The sequence below is a fragment of the Hippichthys cyanospilos genome, chromosome 11 (genome assembly GCF_059441005.1).
Source record: "Hippichthys cyanospilos isolate Australia breed blue-spotted pipefish chromosome 11, RoL_Hcya_1.0, whole genome shotgun sequence".
Lineage (NCBI taxonomy): Eukaryota > Metazoa > Chordata > Actinopteri > Syngnathiformes > Syngnathidae > Hippichthys > Hippichthys cyanospilos.
Window position 1 is genome coordinate 22,695,001 of NC_142379.1, and position 17,768 is coordinate 22,712,768.

Genomic DNA, 17,768 nt, shown 5'->3' on the forward strand with positions numbered 1-17,768 from the left:
ATAGAGGAGAAAACAATGACAATTTTTGAAATTTGTGTGTATTCTCATAGCAAGAATGTAATTTTTTGGTGAGAGGAAGTTTTGGGCTCTGAGTTGTAGAAATTGCAAGAAAATAAAACATATATTTCTCAAAAATATTAAGTTGGTATTTTCCTAGTGGAAATTCTGAAAATTTGGTAAATGAGCTTTTGATACAGGTAAGAGGAACAGTTTAATGTTGTATTGGCATGAATCAGTCGTATTAGATATTACAGAAGAAAAACTGATGTATTTTTCAGAATTAGTTAAACCAAAAAACTTGAAAACAAAGGGAAAAAAAATCAAAAGTACATTTTAAATTTGTCTTGGGTTTTTGATGGTTAATTTTTTTCTTTTTTTTTGTAACCCTGTAAAGTTTTGTTGATGGAAATATTTTACATGTTCAAAAATTCTTAATCAACCCCCCCAATATTTGTTTTCAAAGACAGATTACAAATGCAACTCAAATTTTAAATTCTCTTTCAGGAATGTCGGTAATATATGAGGGTTGCAGACATAGCTATTTTCAAGATCTGGTTTCCTGGGCAAAAGCAAGTGGTTCTTCCTTTGATTGTCTCCAAATTGCCAGCTTTGGAAAAGAAGGCTATGGCCTCCAAGCCACAAGAGATATAAAGGTGAGAAAAAGGGTGGTGTTGATTATATTGCAGATATAACAATAATTTATTCAGGCATTGGTGACAGTTATATTGGCCTCTGAGCATGTGTCGTCTTGCCAGTCAAACTTTTACAGTGATGGCCTTCAAAAACGTGTGAACTGACTTTCAACTTTTTGATATGGTCGTCATTTTGCTGTTTTAGCTATGATTTGTGCAAAAAAAATGAAAGAGGTGAGACAATCAGCAGTTTGTCAGAGAGTGACTAATTCTTCGAAAAGGGATGTGTAACACTACCAGAATTCTAATACAAATCTCTTAAAGCTGTCATTTAGGCTGTTTGCACTCTGGCAATGACGTTTCTAGCCAGTCATTACAATCACTCATCTTTCAGTGAAATTCGCTCTCTCAAAACCAAAATACTTTAGATGACTTGTGTGATATCAAAGCGTCAAGGAATACAATAAATAGTGAATTTGAAAAGAAAAAAAATCAACAGTGTATGCTTGCGTGTGTGCGCATGTCTATGTCAGCTTATATTTGTGCCTGTCTGTGTTTGTCTGCCGGCTTGCCTGCCTGTTTGCTGGAGGATGCTTCAAGGCTTTTGGGTTATGGTAGTGTATTTTTATATCTGCATTGAGAAGTGCAATACAAAAACTAAAATGTTTAGAGCACATTTTTTGCACATGCACATATTTTATCCATATTTAAAATAGCACTTTTCTTGTATACTGCATCTGATCAAGAAGTTTGTTGTCCGATGTCATTTCAATGAAAAAATAAATAAAATAGGCCTAAGCTCTTTGACAGACCAAATATGTCACATTCACACAGTTACATGCAGTGTAGTTGCTTCTCATCACAATAATGTTGTCATAAGCGTTCCTATATACATGGACTTTTATTTTGTAGGCACCACAGGGCAGGTTAAGTGAAAATTCATGACAAGTCTTCAATCATAATGCAAATTAGAAATGGAACGATTCATTAAATCGATGGTTTGTTCCATTTTTGGCTTTGTAGTCACTGTTTATGATTCGGCTTTTTGGGGTAAAAATTGAAATAATGAGCAAATGAAGAATTCTCACATTTATCAAAAAACATTTTTTATATTGTTGTTGTGATAGTTACATATTTTTACTAATCATAAATTAGTCTATACCACTGGGAAACGGTAACAGAAACCTGTGTTTCCCCCAATGGTGGGAGCAAGTCACATATGTGCATATTACAAGCAAATTGCAAGTTGTGTAGCCTTCATGTTTGTGGAAAAATCAGTCAAAGTCAAGTTTATTGTCAATTTCTTCACATGTGCTTAACATACAACGGAATCGAAATTGCGCTTCTCACTATCCTCTGCGTTTTACATGTACAATAACAAAGTGCAGGTGTGCAAGACGAGACAATCCTAAAAACTAGATTCTTATCTATAGTAATGCAATGTGCAGTATGTTAGAGCTACTTTGCCTAGTGTTGCTAAACCGATAACGCAAACTAAAAACTAAATACAAAAATCAGGTATGGCAAGAGTACCCCAAGACAAGACTTAAGTAGCAGCATATGACAAGACAATCCAACAGTATGAGACAAAGCAAGACAACTCTGACTATGGTTGTCTCAGTTGTGTGCATTTGAGGTAGTTGTTATAGTTCTAAGTGTAATTGCTAGTGCAAAAGAAGTATAATTATAAATAAATATGGCAGCAGCAGGTCTGTGCAAATTTTGCAAGTGCATGAGCAAAGAAAAAAAGAAAAAAAACTCAAACTTTGCTCGTGCACTTGAGCAAAGTGCAAATGACCTAAACTTTGTCTGCCAGCTAGGTGTTTCTTCTGGCTGAATGTGGGAGAGAGGAGGGGAGAGAGAGAGAGAGAGTTCAGCAGTTTCACTGGTGGGAAGGGAGGAGAGTTCAGCAGTCTCACGGCCTGGTGGATGAAGCTGTTCCTGAGTCGGGTGGTGCGGGAGCGGAAGCTCCTGTACCTCTTTCTGGAGGGCAGGAGACTGAACAGACTGTGTGCAGGGTGGCTTGTATTGGTGGCAATCGTGACGACTTTGCAGCTGAGGTGGGTGGTGGACAGGTCTTGCAGGGAGGGGAGTGGAGCACCAATAATCCTCTCAGCTGTCCTCACAATGCGTTGTAGAGCCTTCCTGTTGTAGTCAGTGCAGCTCCTGCCCCACACGGTGATGCAGCTGGTGAGGATGCTTTCGATGGTTCCTCTGTAGAATGTGGTCATGATGGGTGGCGCGGCACTTGCTCGCTTCAGTTTGCGCAGGAAGTAGAGATGCCGCTGTGCTATCTTGGCCAGAGATTCAGTGTTGGTGGTCCAGGAGAGGTCATCGCTGATGTGCACCCCCAGGAACTTGGTGCTGCTCACCATCTCCACTGCAGCACCATCGATGGTCAGTGGGGGGTGTTGGGTGTGGCCTCTCTGGAAGCTGACGACCATCTCTTTGGTCTTGCTAATGTTTAGCAGGAGGTTGTTGTCTTTGCACCATTTGGTCAGAAGCTCCACTTCATTCCTGTAGTGGGTCTCGTCGCCGTTGGAGATGAGGCCCACCAGTGTTGTGTCATCGGCAAACTTCACGAGGTGGTTGGAGCTGTGGGTTGCTGTGCAGTCGTGTGTCAATAGGGTGAAGAGGAGGGGGCTGAGCACACAGCCTTGTAGGGCGCCCGTGCTCAGGGTGATCCTGGTCGCTCTCGCAGCTTTGTGGTGCAGGTTTGTAGTCTGTGATAGCCTGAATGCCCTGCCATAGGCTGTGTGCATTCTTGCTGTCCTTGAAGTGAGAAGTTATCTTGTTTGTGTATTTTTGTTTGGCTTTCCTGATGCCACGGGACAGGTTGACTCTCGCTGTTCTCAAGGCTGATTTCTCCCCAGCTTTGAAGGCCTTGTCTCTGGCCCTCAACAGCCTGTGGACATCTCCTGTTAGCCATGGCTTCTGGTTGGCCCGTGTAGTGATCCTCTTGATGTGGGTCACGTCCATGCATTTGGTGATGTAGGAGGTCACTTTGTCTGTGTACTCGTCAATATCTGTGATGCCATTGTAGGTGGCTGCTTCCTTAAAAATGTCCCAGTCTGTTGACTCAAAGCAGTCCTGTAGGGCTGAGGTCGCCTCCTGTGGCCACACCCTTACTTTTTTCAGTGCAGGTTTGATGACTTTCACTCTTGGTCTGTACGCACGCATTAGCATAATAGTGAGGTGGTCAGAGGCACCAATGTGGGGGAGGGTGGTGGCTTTGTACGCTCCTTTGTGCTGATTGTAAACACAGTCCAAAATGTTATGTCCTCTTGTTGCAAAGTGGATTTGTTGATGAAACATGGGAAGAACAGTTTTGAGATCACCATGGTTGAAATACCCAGTGAGGATCATGAATCCATCTGGTTATGCTGTTTGTTGTTCACTGATAGCCTGGTACAGTTCGTTCAGCGCCGCACTTCTGTTGCTGTTGTTAGTTGGGGGTATATAGGTAGCAACCAGCAGGATTGAACTTCTCTCCCTTGGCAAGTAGAAGGGACGACACTTCACGATCATGAATTCCGCCAGAGGTAAGCAGTGTTTGTATACTACAGTGGCATCCCGGCACCACGCTTCGCGGATATAAACACACACGCCATCACCATGCGTCTTCCCCCCCGCTGCGAGAGCCCTGTCGGATCTGTAGCATGTTAGCTGCTGTAGTTGTATAGCGGAGTCCGGAATGGCATTTAGCCATGTTTCAGTGAAAACTAACATACAACAGTCACTCACTTTTCGGTTTGCTGATCTCAGAAGTCGGATATCATCCATTTTGTTGTCCAGTGAACGAACGTTCGCCAAAAGGATAGAGGGTATGGCCAGGCGAGTTGGTTTAGCCTCTAGCCTAGTTCGGATACCTATGCGCTTGCCCCACTTCCTCGTCCTGGCGCACCGCTTCCGGCACCTCCTTTCCCGGGGAGGGGTAGCAGGCGAGTCCGGTGAATTACCAGGCCGGCGTAGCAGCCCTAGTTCCCTTAGCGAGTTCTCCAGTTCCGTGCTTAAAACTTGGCAAATCTTGCTTCTCCGGATTTGGAAGAAGACCCGTCGACTGTACACGTATTGTGGCGTAAACTGACCGGAAAAAACTTCTTGGGGGGAAAAAAAAAAAAGAATAAAATAAGTCATTATTTACTTACTTTACTTACTTACTGTCCAAGCAAGTCATAAGTCAAGACGTAGCATGTTACTCAGCATAACATATTGTATACTCAGGTGATAATCAAATGTTATTTTTCACTGCTCACACATTTATCTCTAAAAATTAATTGAACACATAAACAACATGTTCATCTTTCAAAATTGAAAGGGTGGGATAAAGCCAGCATTTATCCAATGACCTTCTAGTGTTGAATGGTGAAACAAACTATCATAATTCCCCAAATATAGAACGCTCCTGTGTATAAAACGCAGCCTTAATTTTGGGTCAAATTCTGGTATTTTCCATGTTACCATGTATAGGATGCACAAATAGTTTGGCGACAATGTAAGAACTATAGAAAACGAGAATAAATCTCATCTTTGTAATTTCTCAATGTTCTTGTGTTTATATCCATAAGTTATATTTTTATTGAGTGTATAGTGAGTGAGACCTAAGTGTGGCTTGCTGGTGGGTGGGTGAGTGAGTGAGTGAGTGAGTGAGTGAGTGAGTGAGTGAGTGAGTGAGTGAGTGAGTGAGTGAGTGAGTGAGTGAGTGAGTGAGGGAGGGAGGGAGAGAGAGAGAGAGAGAGAGAGAGAGAGAGAGACCGTGTAGCTGCACTGAGAGTGCAAAAGAAGGAGAGAGAGTTTAACTCAGAATCTGTTGAAATAAATGTGAATACTGATCGTACCTCCTCGTTACCCTGCTTGTTCGGCCACAGACCCAACTCCAGGTCAACGTGTGAGGCCCAAATCTTGTAACAGCTTTACGGTTTTCAACTTGCTTACAAGAATCACTTACTTGTTAAAGGTTACTGTAATATTCCTGTGTGTGAACAAGGATAGACTCGGACATTGGTTCAGTGTGCTTGCTTATTTTATTGGAAATATTGCCATTACAACCTCAGCTTGCACAAGCTGCTTTTATCTGCAACTCAGGCACTCACTCAGTTTAATAGTTGACACGTTTGTTTGATCTTTGTTTTTTTTTGTGCCACCTCTGGCCGCTGTTGATATTACATACATAATGGGAAGGATGAGTGGCAGCAGCAGCCCCCCACAGGTGGTGATATTACACACACCCCGGTCCGCAATATATAGCTAAAGCGTTGACCGATCCGTGGTGATAAAAAGGTTGGGGACTGCTGAGCTATGGTACTTTAACGCTTCCCCATAAAACCATTTAACTTAACTGTGTCCAACTACAAATAGTGTCACAGCTCTGCGGGATGAATGAGAACAAAGTTGTGTCAGTTACCTGTGATAAGTATCCAATTCTGAACAAAACACACCTAAATCAAACCTTATTTTCATCTGAGAAGGACAAAAAAAAAGTAATTATGAGAAACACAAGGCCAGAAATTCCAAAATGGTTATGGGCCAATAGAAATGGACCACTTTGTGAAACCGCACATTTTCCAAGGAGTGAGATAAAAATGAAAAACAAACAAGCAATGTTAAAAACATTTGTTACGCTGTTTTCAATTAAATTCACTGTTTTGAGGGGAACCAATTCGTGAAAAGACTTTTTAAAGGAATGAGAAAATGATGAAAAACAAGCAATGTTGAAGTGATTTTTGACAGTTTTCAATTAAATTCCCTGTTTTGCCGGACTCCAGCCATTGCCGAACAGGGAAGCACGTGAGAGAGCTTAGCATGAAGCCAATATGACAAATGGAAGTAAGAGAAGCAGGCTTGTATACAGGAGGAGTGATTGGTTGAAGATGGTGGAGATTGGGCTGATTGAACACAATGTAGTCAGACATGTAAGTAAGAGAGAGTGACTTGGCAGGCTGTGACACTGGTGTTGGTTGGCTTGGAAGGCTTGGGATCCACAACAGGCGGGAGGAAGTTAGAAGTCTGTGTTGTCAGTGTGACACTGACAAGGTGAAGGGCTGATCAGGGTGCAGATGGTGGGTCAGCAATCATCCTGGGAGCAAAGATTTGGTGGGAGGACACCAAGGACTGCTCCTCAGGATCTTACCCTTCCCAGTCCACCAGGTACAAGGGACCCTGCCTTGACTAAGTGCACTAAGGCTCTTGGTAGGTTGTTGCCTATCATGGAAAACCAACACGCTTGACACAGATTCAGCTTTGAATGGTGGAGGGCCCGTTTATCACAGAACATCTCCTTAAATAGGCCTTGGTTTCATAACAATGCAAAAAGAGGGCATCCCAATACAATGAGCAAATGTATCTTGGCGGCTACAACACTCTGCTCTCTATGACTTTGGACCATATTCAAGCAAACATTGTGGACGCCTATATAACATTGGGCAAGCGAACAGTCACTTTGCTAAAAAGTTCAGACTCGTATAAAATACTGCACACAAATGTTTCTCAAATTTGTTGAGGTGCTCTACCTGTTGGTGATACAGGTTTACTGCTCTCCCACACCCTGTAAAACCAAGTGCACTTGTGCACAGGTCCATCGGCATTGCCAGGCAAACCGCAAGAGCCACTGGGAAGGGGGTGTCATTGTCCTGAGTGGGGAAACAAGGGGCGGTTAGTAGCCACAAAATGCGGTAGCCATAAACTAACGTGGGCAAAGCCGGGCAACGCAGCTGGTTAGGAGGATGGTTTCTGAGATGCCTTGCTCTTTACAGCATTCTCCACCTCCTGGTTAACCTCTAGGTCTGCCTGTTAGACTCTGGGTAGAAATAGGATGAGGGGCCTGCTGTGGGTCATTGAGCCTGAGGACCTCCTTCTAGAAGGCCTGCCAAAATTGCAGACCTCGGTCTGAAACCACATCAAGGAATAGCCTATTTACGTGGAAGACGTGGGCGATCGGGAGTTACGCCGTTTCCTGCGCTGATGGCAGCTTCTGTAGGAGAAAGAAGTGCACCATTTGCTTAACCCTTTACTAGGCATTGGGCATGCTTTTCTGTTTTTAAGTCATAAAAAGCCAAGACTTCACAGCTGAGCGCACAGTGGCCTAAAGCGGACAATAGTCAAAACGGAGCGTTGCGGGCATATTCAGGCAAAACAGACGAAATTAATCTAAAACCCTAAGAAGTTTTGTTTGTTTAGGACTTAAAAAAAGAAAAGCATCTGCTGTGCCCAGTGATGGGTTAATTGATCCACAATGGACAGGATAACCATATTGCCATCAGCTGGGGGCAGACCAGTGACAAAGTTGAGCAAGATGTGAGACCAGGGACTATGAGGAATGTGCAGAGAATGAAGCAGGCCAGCAGGAGGCTGGGGAGAAGGTTTGCGCTGGCTGCAGAAGGGGCAGGCCTTGATGAATTCACAGACTTTCTTGACCACCAGAAGCACTGGCAGAGGACAAGCTATGCTTCACTGAACACCAGAATGGCTGGTCAGTTTTGAGGGGTGCGCCTACTGCACGACCTCATATCGAAGGGCATCAGGTACAAACAAGTGGTTAGGAAGACAGTTGCTAGGGTTAGCTGCCTATAGCAGCTGACCTCATTCTGCCTTCAACTTCCCAGGTCAATGTGGCAATACCAAAGAGGAAAGGCAGGATAGGCTCGGGTTCACTAGTCAGGGGTTCCTCCCCTGTAACTGCATGAAGAGGGCATCCAGTTAAACGTTGCATGATTGCGGACCATTGTCAATCGGATATAAATTCCAGTAGTTGATGTTTCCGATACCGTATCAATAACAACCCATTCAGATTTGTTTTTCTTTAAAACTGAAGAACTGCACACTCACTTGGATGTGGTCAGGCACTGCTTTAAAAAACTATTCTATGGAACAGGAAAAAAACTAAAAACTAAATTCGGCCGCTTGACAGCATGTCTCAGCATGGATCGTCACACTATGAGGCAAGGCACTGCATTCAGAAAATGTCATGTTAGTGACATACTCTCCTATTGCGATACCACCATTTTATTGCCAAGTTGGTACCTTTTTTGTATCAAGCAGAAGATGACAAAAGAGACCCGTGTCGATTTCATCTGGATTTTAAACTAGAGCAAACAGACTGGATCCAGGGATCTCGGCAGTGAAACGAGAAGCACTGCTTGGTCCAACTGCATTCCCTCATTCAAGGTTGGGCCTTGACTTTTGCTGGGCAATGGGCTATGAAATGTCCCCCTTTTCCACTGTACACGCAAAGGCAGGCTGTGCAGCTTTGCACCCGTTCCTCCTGGCTCAAGGATGCTCGACTCAGCTGCAGTGACTTTGGGTTTGGTTTCCAGACAAATAAGGACAAATAAGGAAGGATCAGGTGACTGCAGGTCAGATGCTTCACGCCGCCTCTCCTGTCTTCAGTGTTGATTTCGGATGTCAATGCATGTGGCCAGGTCAAGAACCCCATCATGGTGGATGGAATCTTTTGAAAAACAAGACCATCCCTGAGCCATTTAGACACTCCGTGCAGAAAAGCATCAACTAAGGCTGGCATATTTTAATGACTGTAACTGGCTTGGTCCCGGAAATTGATAGCATAGTCAGCTACTTGATACGGGACTAGGAGACTCCACCCTAATTTAGCGCTGTCACTGCTCAGCCCAAAAGCCTTCTGTGTCTTCGATGAAAAAGTATGGGATGTGCAGGCAGGTGACTGCCTCACTCACTCCCGTCAAATGATTGATCTTGAAGGCTACTTTATCCTGTTCAGAAAGCAAACGTTTTGGCTGACGCACAAATAGGAGAAAACACGCCATACACGGCTCGGGGTCATCGTCGTAGCGTTCCAAGGTGCCCACCCAGGGTTTGAAAGCATCACGAAAAGATGGTTGAGTATCTGGTGGGGCTGCGGGAAGGGAAGAAGCAGCAGCTTGAGCAAGCCAGTAGGTGACATCAGCAGTTGGTGCGGAAATCCTAGCATGGCTGCCGTGATTGCTTTTTTAACTTGTCTTCCATTCTTGCCAGGCAGCCCACAGTGGCGGGACTCCATGCTGGGTTCATGCTTGACCAGATTTTACTAACACATACTTAGACTGGACCCAAGACCATGCAGAAGACAGGCAAGAGTGAAGAGTAACTGTTTTATTGCAGACTGGGGAACAAGACCGAAAGGAAATTGAAATTGGCTTTTATGCAGAGACTCAGGAGACGGAGAGCTGGCAGACAGAACCCAGCTAGGGCGCTAAGTCAGATTAGGGAGCTAGCAGAATCGTGGTCAAGCAGGCAGAAAGGGTATTCTTACTGGGGATGCAGAAGTTAAGGTAGTCAGAGACATGCAGAGTTTAGCATGAATGCTATAAATAGAGCTTTATACATACATAAAGTACATACATACATACATACATACATACATACATACATACATACATGTATTACATGTACATAGCATATTTCATTTGATTTACATATTAGAACATACAGCTGTTCCTTAAATATTGTGGGAAATCATGAACAGATCGGTACCTTCAAACAAACTGGTGCCCTTCGTCTTATGCCGTCAGATGGAGCACTTCGTTTACGCTCTATGTGAGGCGTTTTGTAGCGAGGTCAAGATGAAGTTCCCTTTTCATGCAACAGTGTCATGCGAGGGTAGGGGAGTGAGCTTGCTGTGCACATTACAGTGGATCCGGTGTTACAGTTCAACTGGCTCCCAGATTAACTGGCTACAGATTTCAGATCTGAGTCGATTGTTGACATATTTTCTGTTTCCTTACAGCAGATTCGTCAAAAATGCTCGTAAGTCGAAATGTTCGTAAAAGAGGGTGTTCGTAAACCGGGGGCCAACTGTATATATATATATATATATATATATATATATATATATATATATATATATATATATATATATATATATATATATATATATATATATATATATATACTGCATATATATACTGCATATATATACTGCATATATAACATTTATACATACTCATGTATATGTACGCATACGTTGAGTTTGCGGCTTCAATATCCATATCGGGAACGGCTCGCGTAAATACTTTGTCAAATGAAGGATCACCTGATAGGATGATATTTCATTTAGTGTTTATTCCTTTTGGTCAAAATATCAGTTGCAATGCGACTCCACGTCTGCTTCCAGTGCACTTCAGCTGAGCTGCCATAAAGGAGTGGTAAACAAAAATGCTACTAACGTAAAGTGTCCGCACGCAACAATGAATAGTTTTACGGCTGTGATGCATTTCTGATATAGGAAATTAATCTCTTACAACACATTCAACACAACTCCTGAAAACATAGAGTAACAAAGTACAATAAGAGCACCTCAACAGCATACATACATTATTCATACATATGAACAGTTCCTATCTTTTCAGTGGTTGATGAATGAAAATGCTATTCCATATGATTATGAATGCGTGTTAAATGCGATCGAATGGAAACAAGCTGCACTTTTCAGATGTAGTCTTGAGAAGGGAGCTGAGTGAAATGTCGCTTGGAACACGTATTTTCGTCTTTTTGACTTTTTTTTTTTTTCATGTATACACACTTGTAGTTGTCATCGTTGAATTCTGCGCCAAAGAGCCTGGGGTGGTGTAACATACGAGTATAAATTGACGTGAATGCAAGAGATGGCGACCATGTCAAGTTGCTTCCCCGGAGCCAGTTAAAATGGGTGTCGTCAAACTAAGCACTAGATTAACTTGTGTCCCCACCGGGACACCTGGTCAGCTCTACAGGTATTACGTTTGCACAAGCGAATATGTGGCAGCGAGTGGCCTAGCGGGTAACTTCAATGGAAGTGCGACCTTTATTTGTACACGCGGATTCAAATCCCGCTCTGAACATTTATTTTTATTTGTTTTAGATTTTTACTACGTATACATTTTCCTGCAGATAATTAGAAGTTGAAAAGGAATGGCTTTGTTTCACGTGTTTATTGATGAACAGGCCAGTTATCAATTTCTATGTAGCTTGTGACGAATCTGCAGTAAGAAAACAGAAAATATGTCAACAATCGACCCACATCTGGAATCGGGAGCCAGTTAATCTGGGAGCCAGTTGAACTGTAACTCCGGAAAGGAGAGCATTGCTGAGAACTTTCACTTTTCCGGGATGTGGCAGAGCCAATATTTTGTCCGACAGCACCTTTATTCTTCTTTTTTTACAATGCACGTCCCTCACTTTACGACAATACTCGTCTGCCCCCCCAAAAAAAAACGTTTCTATGCCGCAGTCAAGTGGCCGATACTGTGCTAAAAACTGTGCTGTCAGTGCTGCACTATCGTTAGCTTAGCACAATAACTACAGTTCAACAGCTGTAACCAAACGCTGCTCATACCACTTGTCCCAAGTTCTCCCTTCCGCCTTTCTACCAGCCAGGTGAGTGCTCTTGCTTGGCTTCATTTTTGTATTGAAAGCTCAGCTGGCTGTGTTGGGCAGCTCCGGTGACCGCAAAGCAGCCGCCATTATTCATTCCTTTCCCCTGTGTGAGCCGTTGAGTGTTCCCGAAGCTGATTGGCTGACACGACACGCGACAAAAGTTCAAATGTTTTAACTTCTTGCGTCACGCATAATTATACGCTGTGCGTCGCTCCATCGCGTCACTTGACGCACCATCGTGCCCGTCGCGCAAACTCCATTAACTACAATACAAAACCGTCCGCTCTTCGCGCTCCATTTGAACGCGGCATTAGTCAGTACCAAAGAAATAGCTCTCATTTTCAAAAAGATTGGTGACTCCTGATTTATATTGCAAAATGTTAATAAAGTAAAATATAGCATTATGTGTAAAGCATAAATCGATACACATATTACACATTATCAAAATGCATGCAATAAAGTGAAATTACTATTTGGCTCCAAACACATGTTCATACAGCCTCTTTTTTTTCCCTGGTTGGGTTGTTTTTGTTTTTTCTCCACTAGTGCTAACTGACCGTGTTCTCGTGTGGAGCAAGATCAGGTGTGGTCTGCTCCATCTCAGACTGTAGTATATGATCATCATTAACCAACAAAACCATTCTTTAAAAAAAAAAAGAAAAAGAAAAGAAAGCTACTAAATACAAGTTTTTGTGCTTGTATTCTGTACCATCACATCAGTGAGCAGCAGACAGCACACCCAGATGCCTTCCTCATCCTGGCCGGGGATTTCAACCACGTGAACCCCAAGAGTGTATTTCCGAAAATACACAAAAACATAGACTTTCCAACTCGTGGCAATAACATCTTGGACCAGGTTTACACCACCCAGAAAGGAGCTTACAAGGCCCTCTCCCTCCCCCACCTCGGTGCCTCTGACCACATAACCGTGATGCTAATTCCAGCATACAGACCACTGGTTAAAGTCACCAAACCAGTCCGGAAAGAGGTGCGTGTCTGGCCAGAGGGGGCAGTGGAGGCTTTCCAGGACTGTTTTAACACCACAGACTGGGATGTGTTTAAACAGGGGGCCACTTACAACAACACCACGGACCTCCAGGAGTACACTGACGTTGTCACTGCTTACATCACAAAATGTATTGACGATGTGACAGTGACAAAGACCATCTCTGTTCGGGCCAATCAGAAACCATGGCTGACAGAAGAGGTCCACAGGCTGCTGAAGGCTCGTAATGCTGCCTTCAGGGGAGGGGACGAGGAAGGCCTGAGGACAGCTAGGGCTAACCTGTCACGTGGAATCAGAGAGGCCAAGAAGCAGTACTCCAGGAGGATAGCTCATCTTTTCAGTGAAAGCAGGGATGCACGGAGCCTGTGGCGGGGGATACAGATGATCACGGACTACAAGCCCCCATCACAGAGTTGTGACAGCTACACTTCTCTGCTAAATCTTCTAAATGACTTCTTCGCTCGCTTTGAGGCACAAAACAACACGTCGTCACAGAAAACATCACCTTCTCCTGGCGAACAGGTGTTAACACTGTCCCCTGACGCCGTGAGAAGGACATTTAGCAGAGTCAACGCCCGCAAAGCCTCTGGTCCTGATAACATCCCGGGACGTGTTCTGAAGGACTGTGCTGGAGAGCTCACAGATGTCTTCACAGACATTTTTAACATCTCCCTGAGCCAAGCGGTTGTTCCCACCTGCTTCAAAACCACCACTATCATCCCGGTGCCGAAGAAGTCATCACCCTCAAGTTTCAGCGACTACCGTCCGGTAGCACTCACTCCCATCCTCATGAAGTGCTTTGAACGGCTAGTGCTGAAACACATCAAAACTGTCCTCCCACCCTCCATGGACCCCTTCCAGTTCGCGTATCGGTCGAATCGCTCGACTGACGACGCCATCACCACCACCCTCCACTCAGCCCTCACCCATCTGGACAATAAGAATTCCTACGTCAGAATGCTGTTCATCGACTTCAGTTCAGCTTTCAACACAATCATCCCCCAACAGCTCATCATTAAACTGGACCAGCTGGGGATCAACACATCACTCTGCAACTGGCTGCTGGACTTCCTGACTGGGAGACCTCAGGCAGTCCGGGTCGGCAAAAACACATCCAGTACCACCATATTGAACACTGGGGCACCCCAAGGATGTGCGTTAAACCCCCTCCTCTTCACTCTGCTGACCCACGACTGCACAGCACTGCACAGCTCCAACCTCCTCGTAAAGTTCGCTGATGACACAACTGTGGCGGGCCTCATCAGCAACAACGACGAGACCATCTATCGGAGCGAGGTGAGCCGCCTGGCCCTGTGGTGTGACCACAACAATCTCTCTCTAAACGTAGAGAAGACGAAAGAGATTGTTGTGGACTTCAGGAGAACACGCCCTCAGCATGCGCCCCTGACCATCAACGGTGCTGTGGTCGAGAGGGTGAGCAGCACCAAGTTTCTGGGGGTGCATGTCACTGAAGACCTCTCCTGGACCACCAACACCACATCACTGGCAAAGAAAGCCAACCAGCGCCTCTACTTCCTCCGCAAATTGAGGAGAGCCAGGACCCCGGCCCACAGCATGCGGACCTTCTACAGAGGCACCATTGAGAGCATCCTGACAAGCGGCATCACCGTGTGGTACGGAGCCTGCTCCACCTCCTGTAAGAAAGTCCCCCAACGCATGGTGAGAGCCGCTGAAAAGATCATTGGTACCTCTCTCCCCTCTCTCGGAGAACTGTACACCTCTCACCTCACCCGCAAAGCCCTCTGCATCGCGAGAGACTCCACCCATCCGTCACACAGCCTCTTCAGTCTGCTTCCATCAGGCAGGAGACTGCGGAGTCTGTGAGCCAGAACAAGCAGACTAAGGGACAGCTTCATCCACTAGGCTGTCAGGATGCTCAACTCTCTCCCTGCTCTGCCCTCGCTCCTCACATCCACTCCACCTGGACTCTGACTTCCCAGTCCCACTCCATTTCATAAGCAACAGTCACTTTACTCACAGTCACTTTACAATAGGCACTTTATAACAGGTACTTTATAAATAGTCAATTATAACAGTCATTTATAAATAGTCATCTAGTCACTTTATATAACCATCCCTTTTTGCACAACCATGCATGTCGGTATGTATGTATACATGTGCGTGTGTGTGTGTGTGTGTGGGGGGGGGGGGGGGGGGGGGTATGTATATAGGACAATACATTTGCACTATTGTAGTCAGCTACTTTTCCATTCACCTGTTTTTATTTTGTTTTGTTCATAGATATTGTCAGATTTTACAGTTGTCTATTTTTATAAATATCTATTTCTTTATTTCATTTTTACTTGCCACTGAGGTTAGAGAGTCACGTAATTTCAATTCTCTGTCTGTCCTTGCACATGTGGTAGAATTGACAATAAAGCAAACTTTGACTTTGACTTTTGACTTTGATTCTCTTTACAGGCAGAAGAACTATTCTTGTGCATTCCTAGGAAGATGATGATGACTTTAGAATCAGCACAGAATTCCATCCTGGGTAAGAAATTTAAAACTTCACTTCATCAGTCGCATGATGTCAACCAAATGTTGAATCTTTTCTATTGTCATCTATATAGTAAGTCAAGGACCTAGATCATGGCATTTTTCCAAAAGATAGATTTGACTCCTTTCTTCAGAAAAGGTTTTTCTACTTCACCTATTCTTTTGTAATCAGCAGTAAAAACAAAGCCAACTTTCACCAAATGTTTTTTTAGCCTGGAAAACAACAAAAAAGAGCCTTTCATCAAAAGGTCTTTTTTTAATGAAATTCGACTTTTTACTATATTTTTTGGTTTTGTGACATCTAAACAGTGCAGCGTTCTTTACCACATGACCAACACAGAGGGTCGAAATGATGGCAAAATAACCCAACAAACGGCAATGTATTTCCACAAATAGTTAATATTCAGTAACCCAACAAACAGCTATTTAGTTCCACAAATAGTTAATATTCAGTGCTAAAATAAGTGTTTTCTTTTTTTTTAATCAAATTGCTAAATAAATAAATATTGCACGCCACTTAGGACTTGAAACATGATCAGTAGTATTTAAAAATCTATGTACACCTACATAAACACAAAGCATGACATAAATTGCAATGTATCACTTATCCCAGTGTTTATTTTAAGTGTAAAACGTGCTTAAAAATAACTGTCTAAGCTTTTTGAGCTTTTTTACCTAAAGTACTACCCGAATGTCTGCTGCTTTGTTCTGTCTGCTCGGACGCTAATCCCACTTGTACCAGACTACCTGGTTTCCTGCCGCCCGGTAAAAAGACCCACTCTGCCTGCCCGACATTTCCGCTTGCCCAGTTTGGACTGTCTCTGCTTCATCTGCCTGCCCTCTGCTTCCCAAACCTCCGTGTGCAATTCAGCCGCTGTCACCCTCTGACTCAGATTTTCTGCTATAAATGTTCTCGACTTTCACTTGTCTCTTTATGCACTTAAGATCCACTCTTCAATTATAATAGTAAGTTCTGGCTGGTCATGGACCCAGTATGAAAGCCCGCCTCTCTAGATTGCCTTAGAAAAGCGGAGTAAATTTTGGACCAGCAGTCACAAAGCACACCGAGTAAATGAACAGCTTACTGTATGGTCGTCGCCACCATACTCACTCAGACTGCTACGTTCCCCGCTCCAGCTCCTCTATCTGAGCCCTGTGTGGGACCCCCGAGTGTGATGACAGCAACATGAAACCTGTGAGGCGTTTTTGGCTCTGCTCTACACTCTCCAGCCTCGAACATTCACTTCTGATCAGGCTAAAGTTGCCTTCGTCATCAATCCTGACAAACCTGACAAGGCAAGTCTGGTTGTGGGGAACAGCGAAATGGGAATGACTATTACCAGTTTGTGTCTCATTACGGACATTTTCTGGGTAGATCCGGAAGGTGTTAGGGTTGAGCAGCACCAGCACTGAATTGGGGTGAGCCCTCCTTGCCTTACAGCAGGGTGGCAGATCATGTCATCAATTTACGGCAGATCATGTCATCAATTTACGGACACGAGCCAGCTGGAATCGTTTGTTCATCAAAGTATGTCAAGTATGCAACCAACAAAATCCTTTCATCAGCCTCTTACATGGAGGCTCCATTCTCTGCCCATTTTTCACTGTTTCGCACTGGTCCCATATCTCACTCGACTTCATCACTAGTCTGTCCTTATCCATTTGCAATACAGTCATCCTTTTCATCAAGGACCATTTTGCAAAAAGGCCCACCGTCACCCTTTCAAACCAGAGGGATGACTCAACTACTGTAGTCATCTAGTCAACTAGTCATGTCTTTCGTCTACACGGCACGCCTCTTGATGTGTGCCATCACAGATGTGTAAATTGCCCGTGGTACAGGCACTAACACACCACCATACAATCAAGATGTTGCTTTTTTTTTAACTTTGCGCTGGTAACAATCTGGATGATCTTTTTTTATCTTTTGCCTATAGTACACAAAATCCATGATTTCCAAAAACAATTTAAAATGTGATCTCATCGGATCATAGGGCATTTTCCTGTTTTGCATCTGTCCATTTTTAATCTGTTCTACCTAATGGCGGCGCCAGCATTTCTGAATTGTTAATGTATGGCTTTCGTTTTGCATGGTTGAATCGTAACTTACACTTATTGATGTAGCGACGAAACGTTAACAGACAACGGTTTTCGGAGGTGTTTCTGAATCCCATGCAGTGATATCCTTTACACACTGATACCGGTTTTTAATGCAGTGCCGCTTGAGGGATCGAAGGTTATGA

The 17,768-nt window shown here is 44.0% G+C and overlaps 1 protein-coding gene across 2 annotated transcripts in view; it reads left to right on the forward strand.

The window, feature by feature from the left end:
* Positions 1-17,768, forward strand: part of setd3 (SET domain containing 3, actin histidine methyltransferase) — a 63,669-nt gene that overhangs the window by 17,839 nt on the left and 28,062 nt on the right. Inside the window, exons 4-5 of one of the 2 annotated variants that reach the window (XM_088427049.1) lie at positions 505-653; positions 15,448-15,520. In XM_088427049.1, the coding sequence (XP_088283175.1) occupies positions 505-653; positions 15,448-15,520 (222 nt within the window). Of the gene's footprint in view, positions 1-504; positions 654-12,719; positions 15,030-15,447; positions 15,521-17,768 lie in introns of those variants that run through there. The other variant, XM_088427048.1, reaches the window with a different exon arrangement.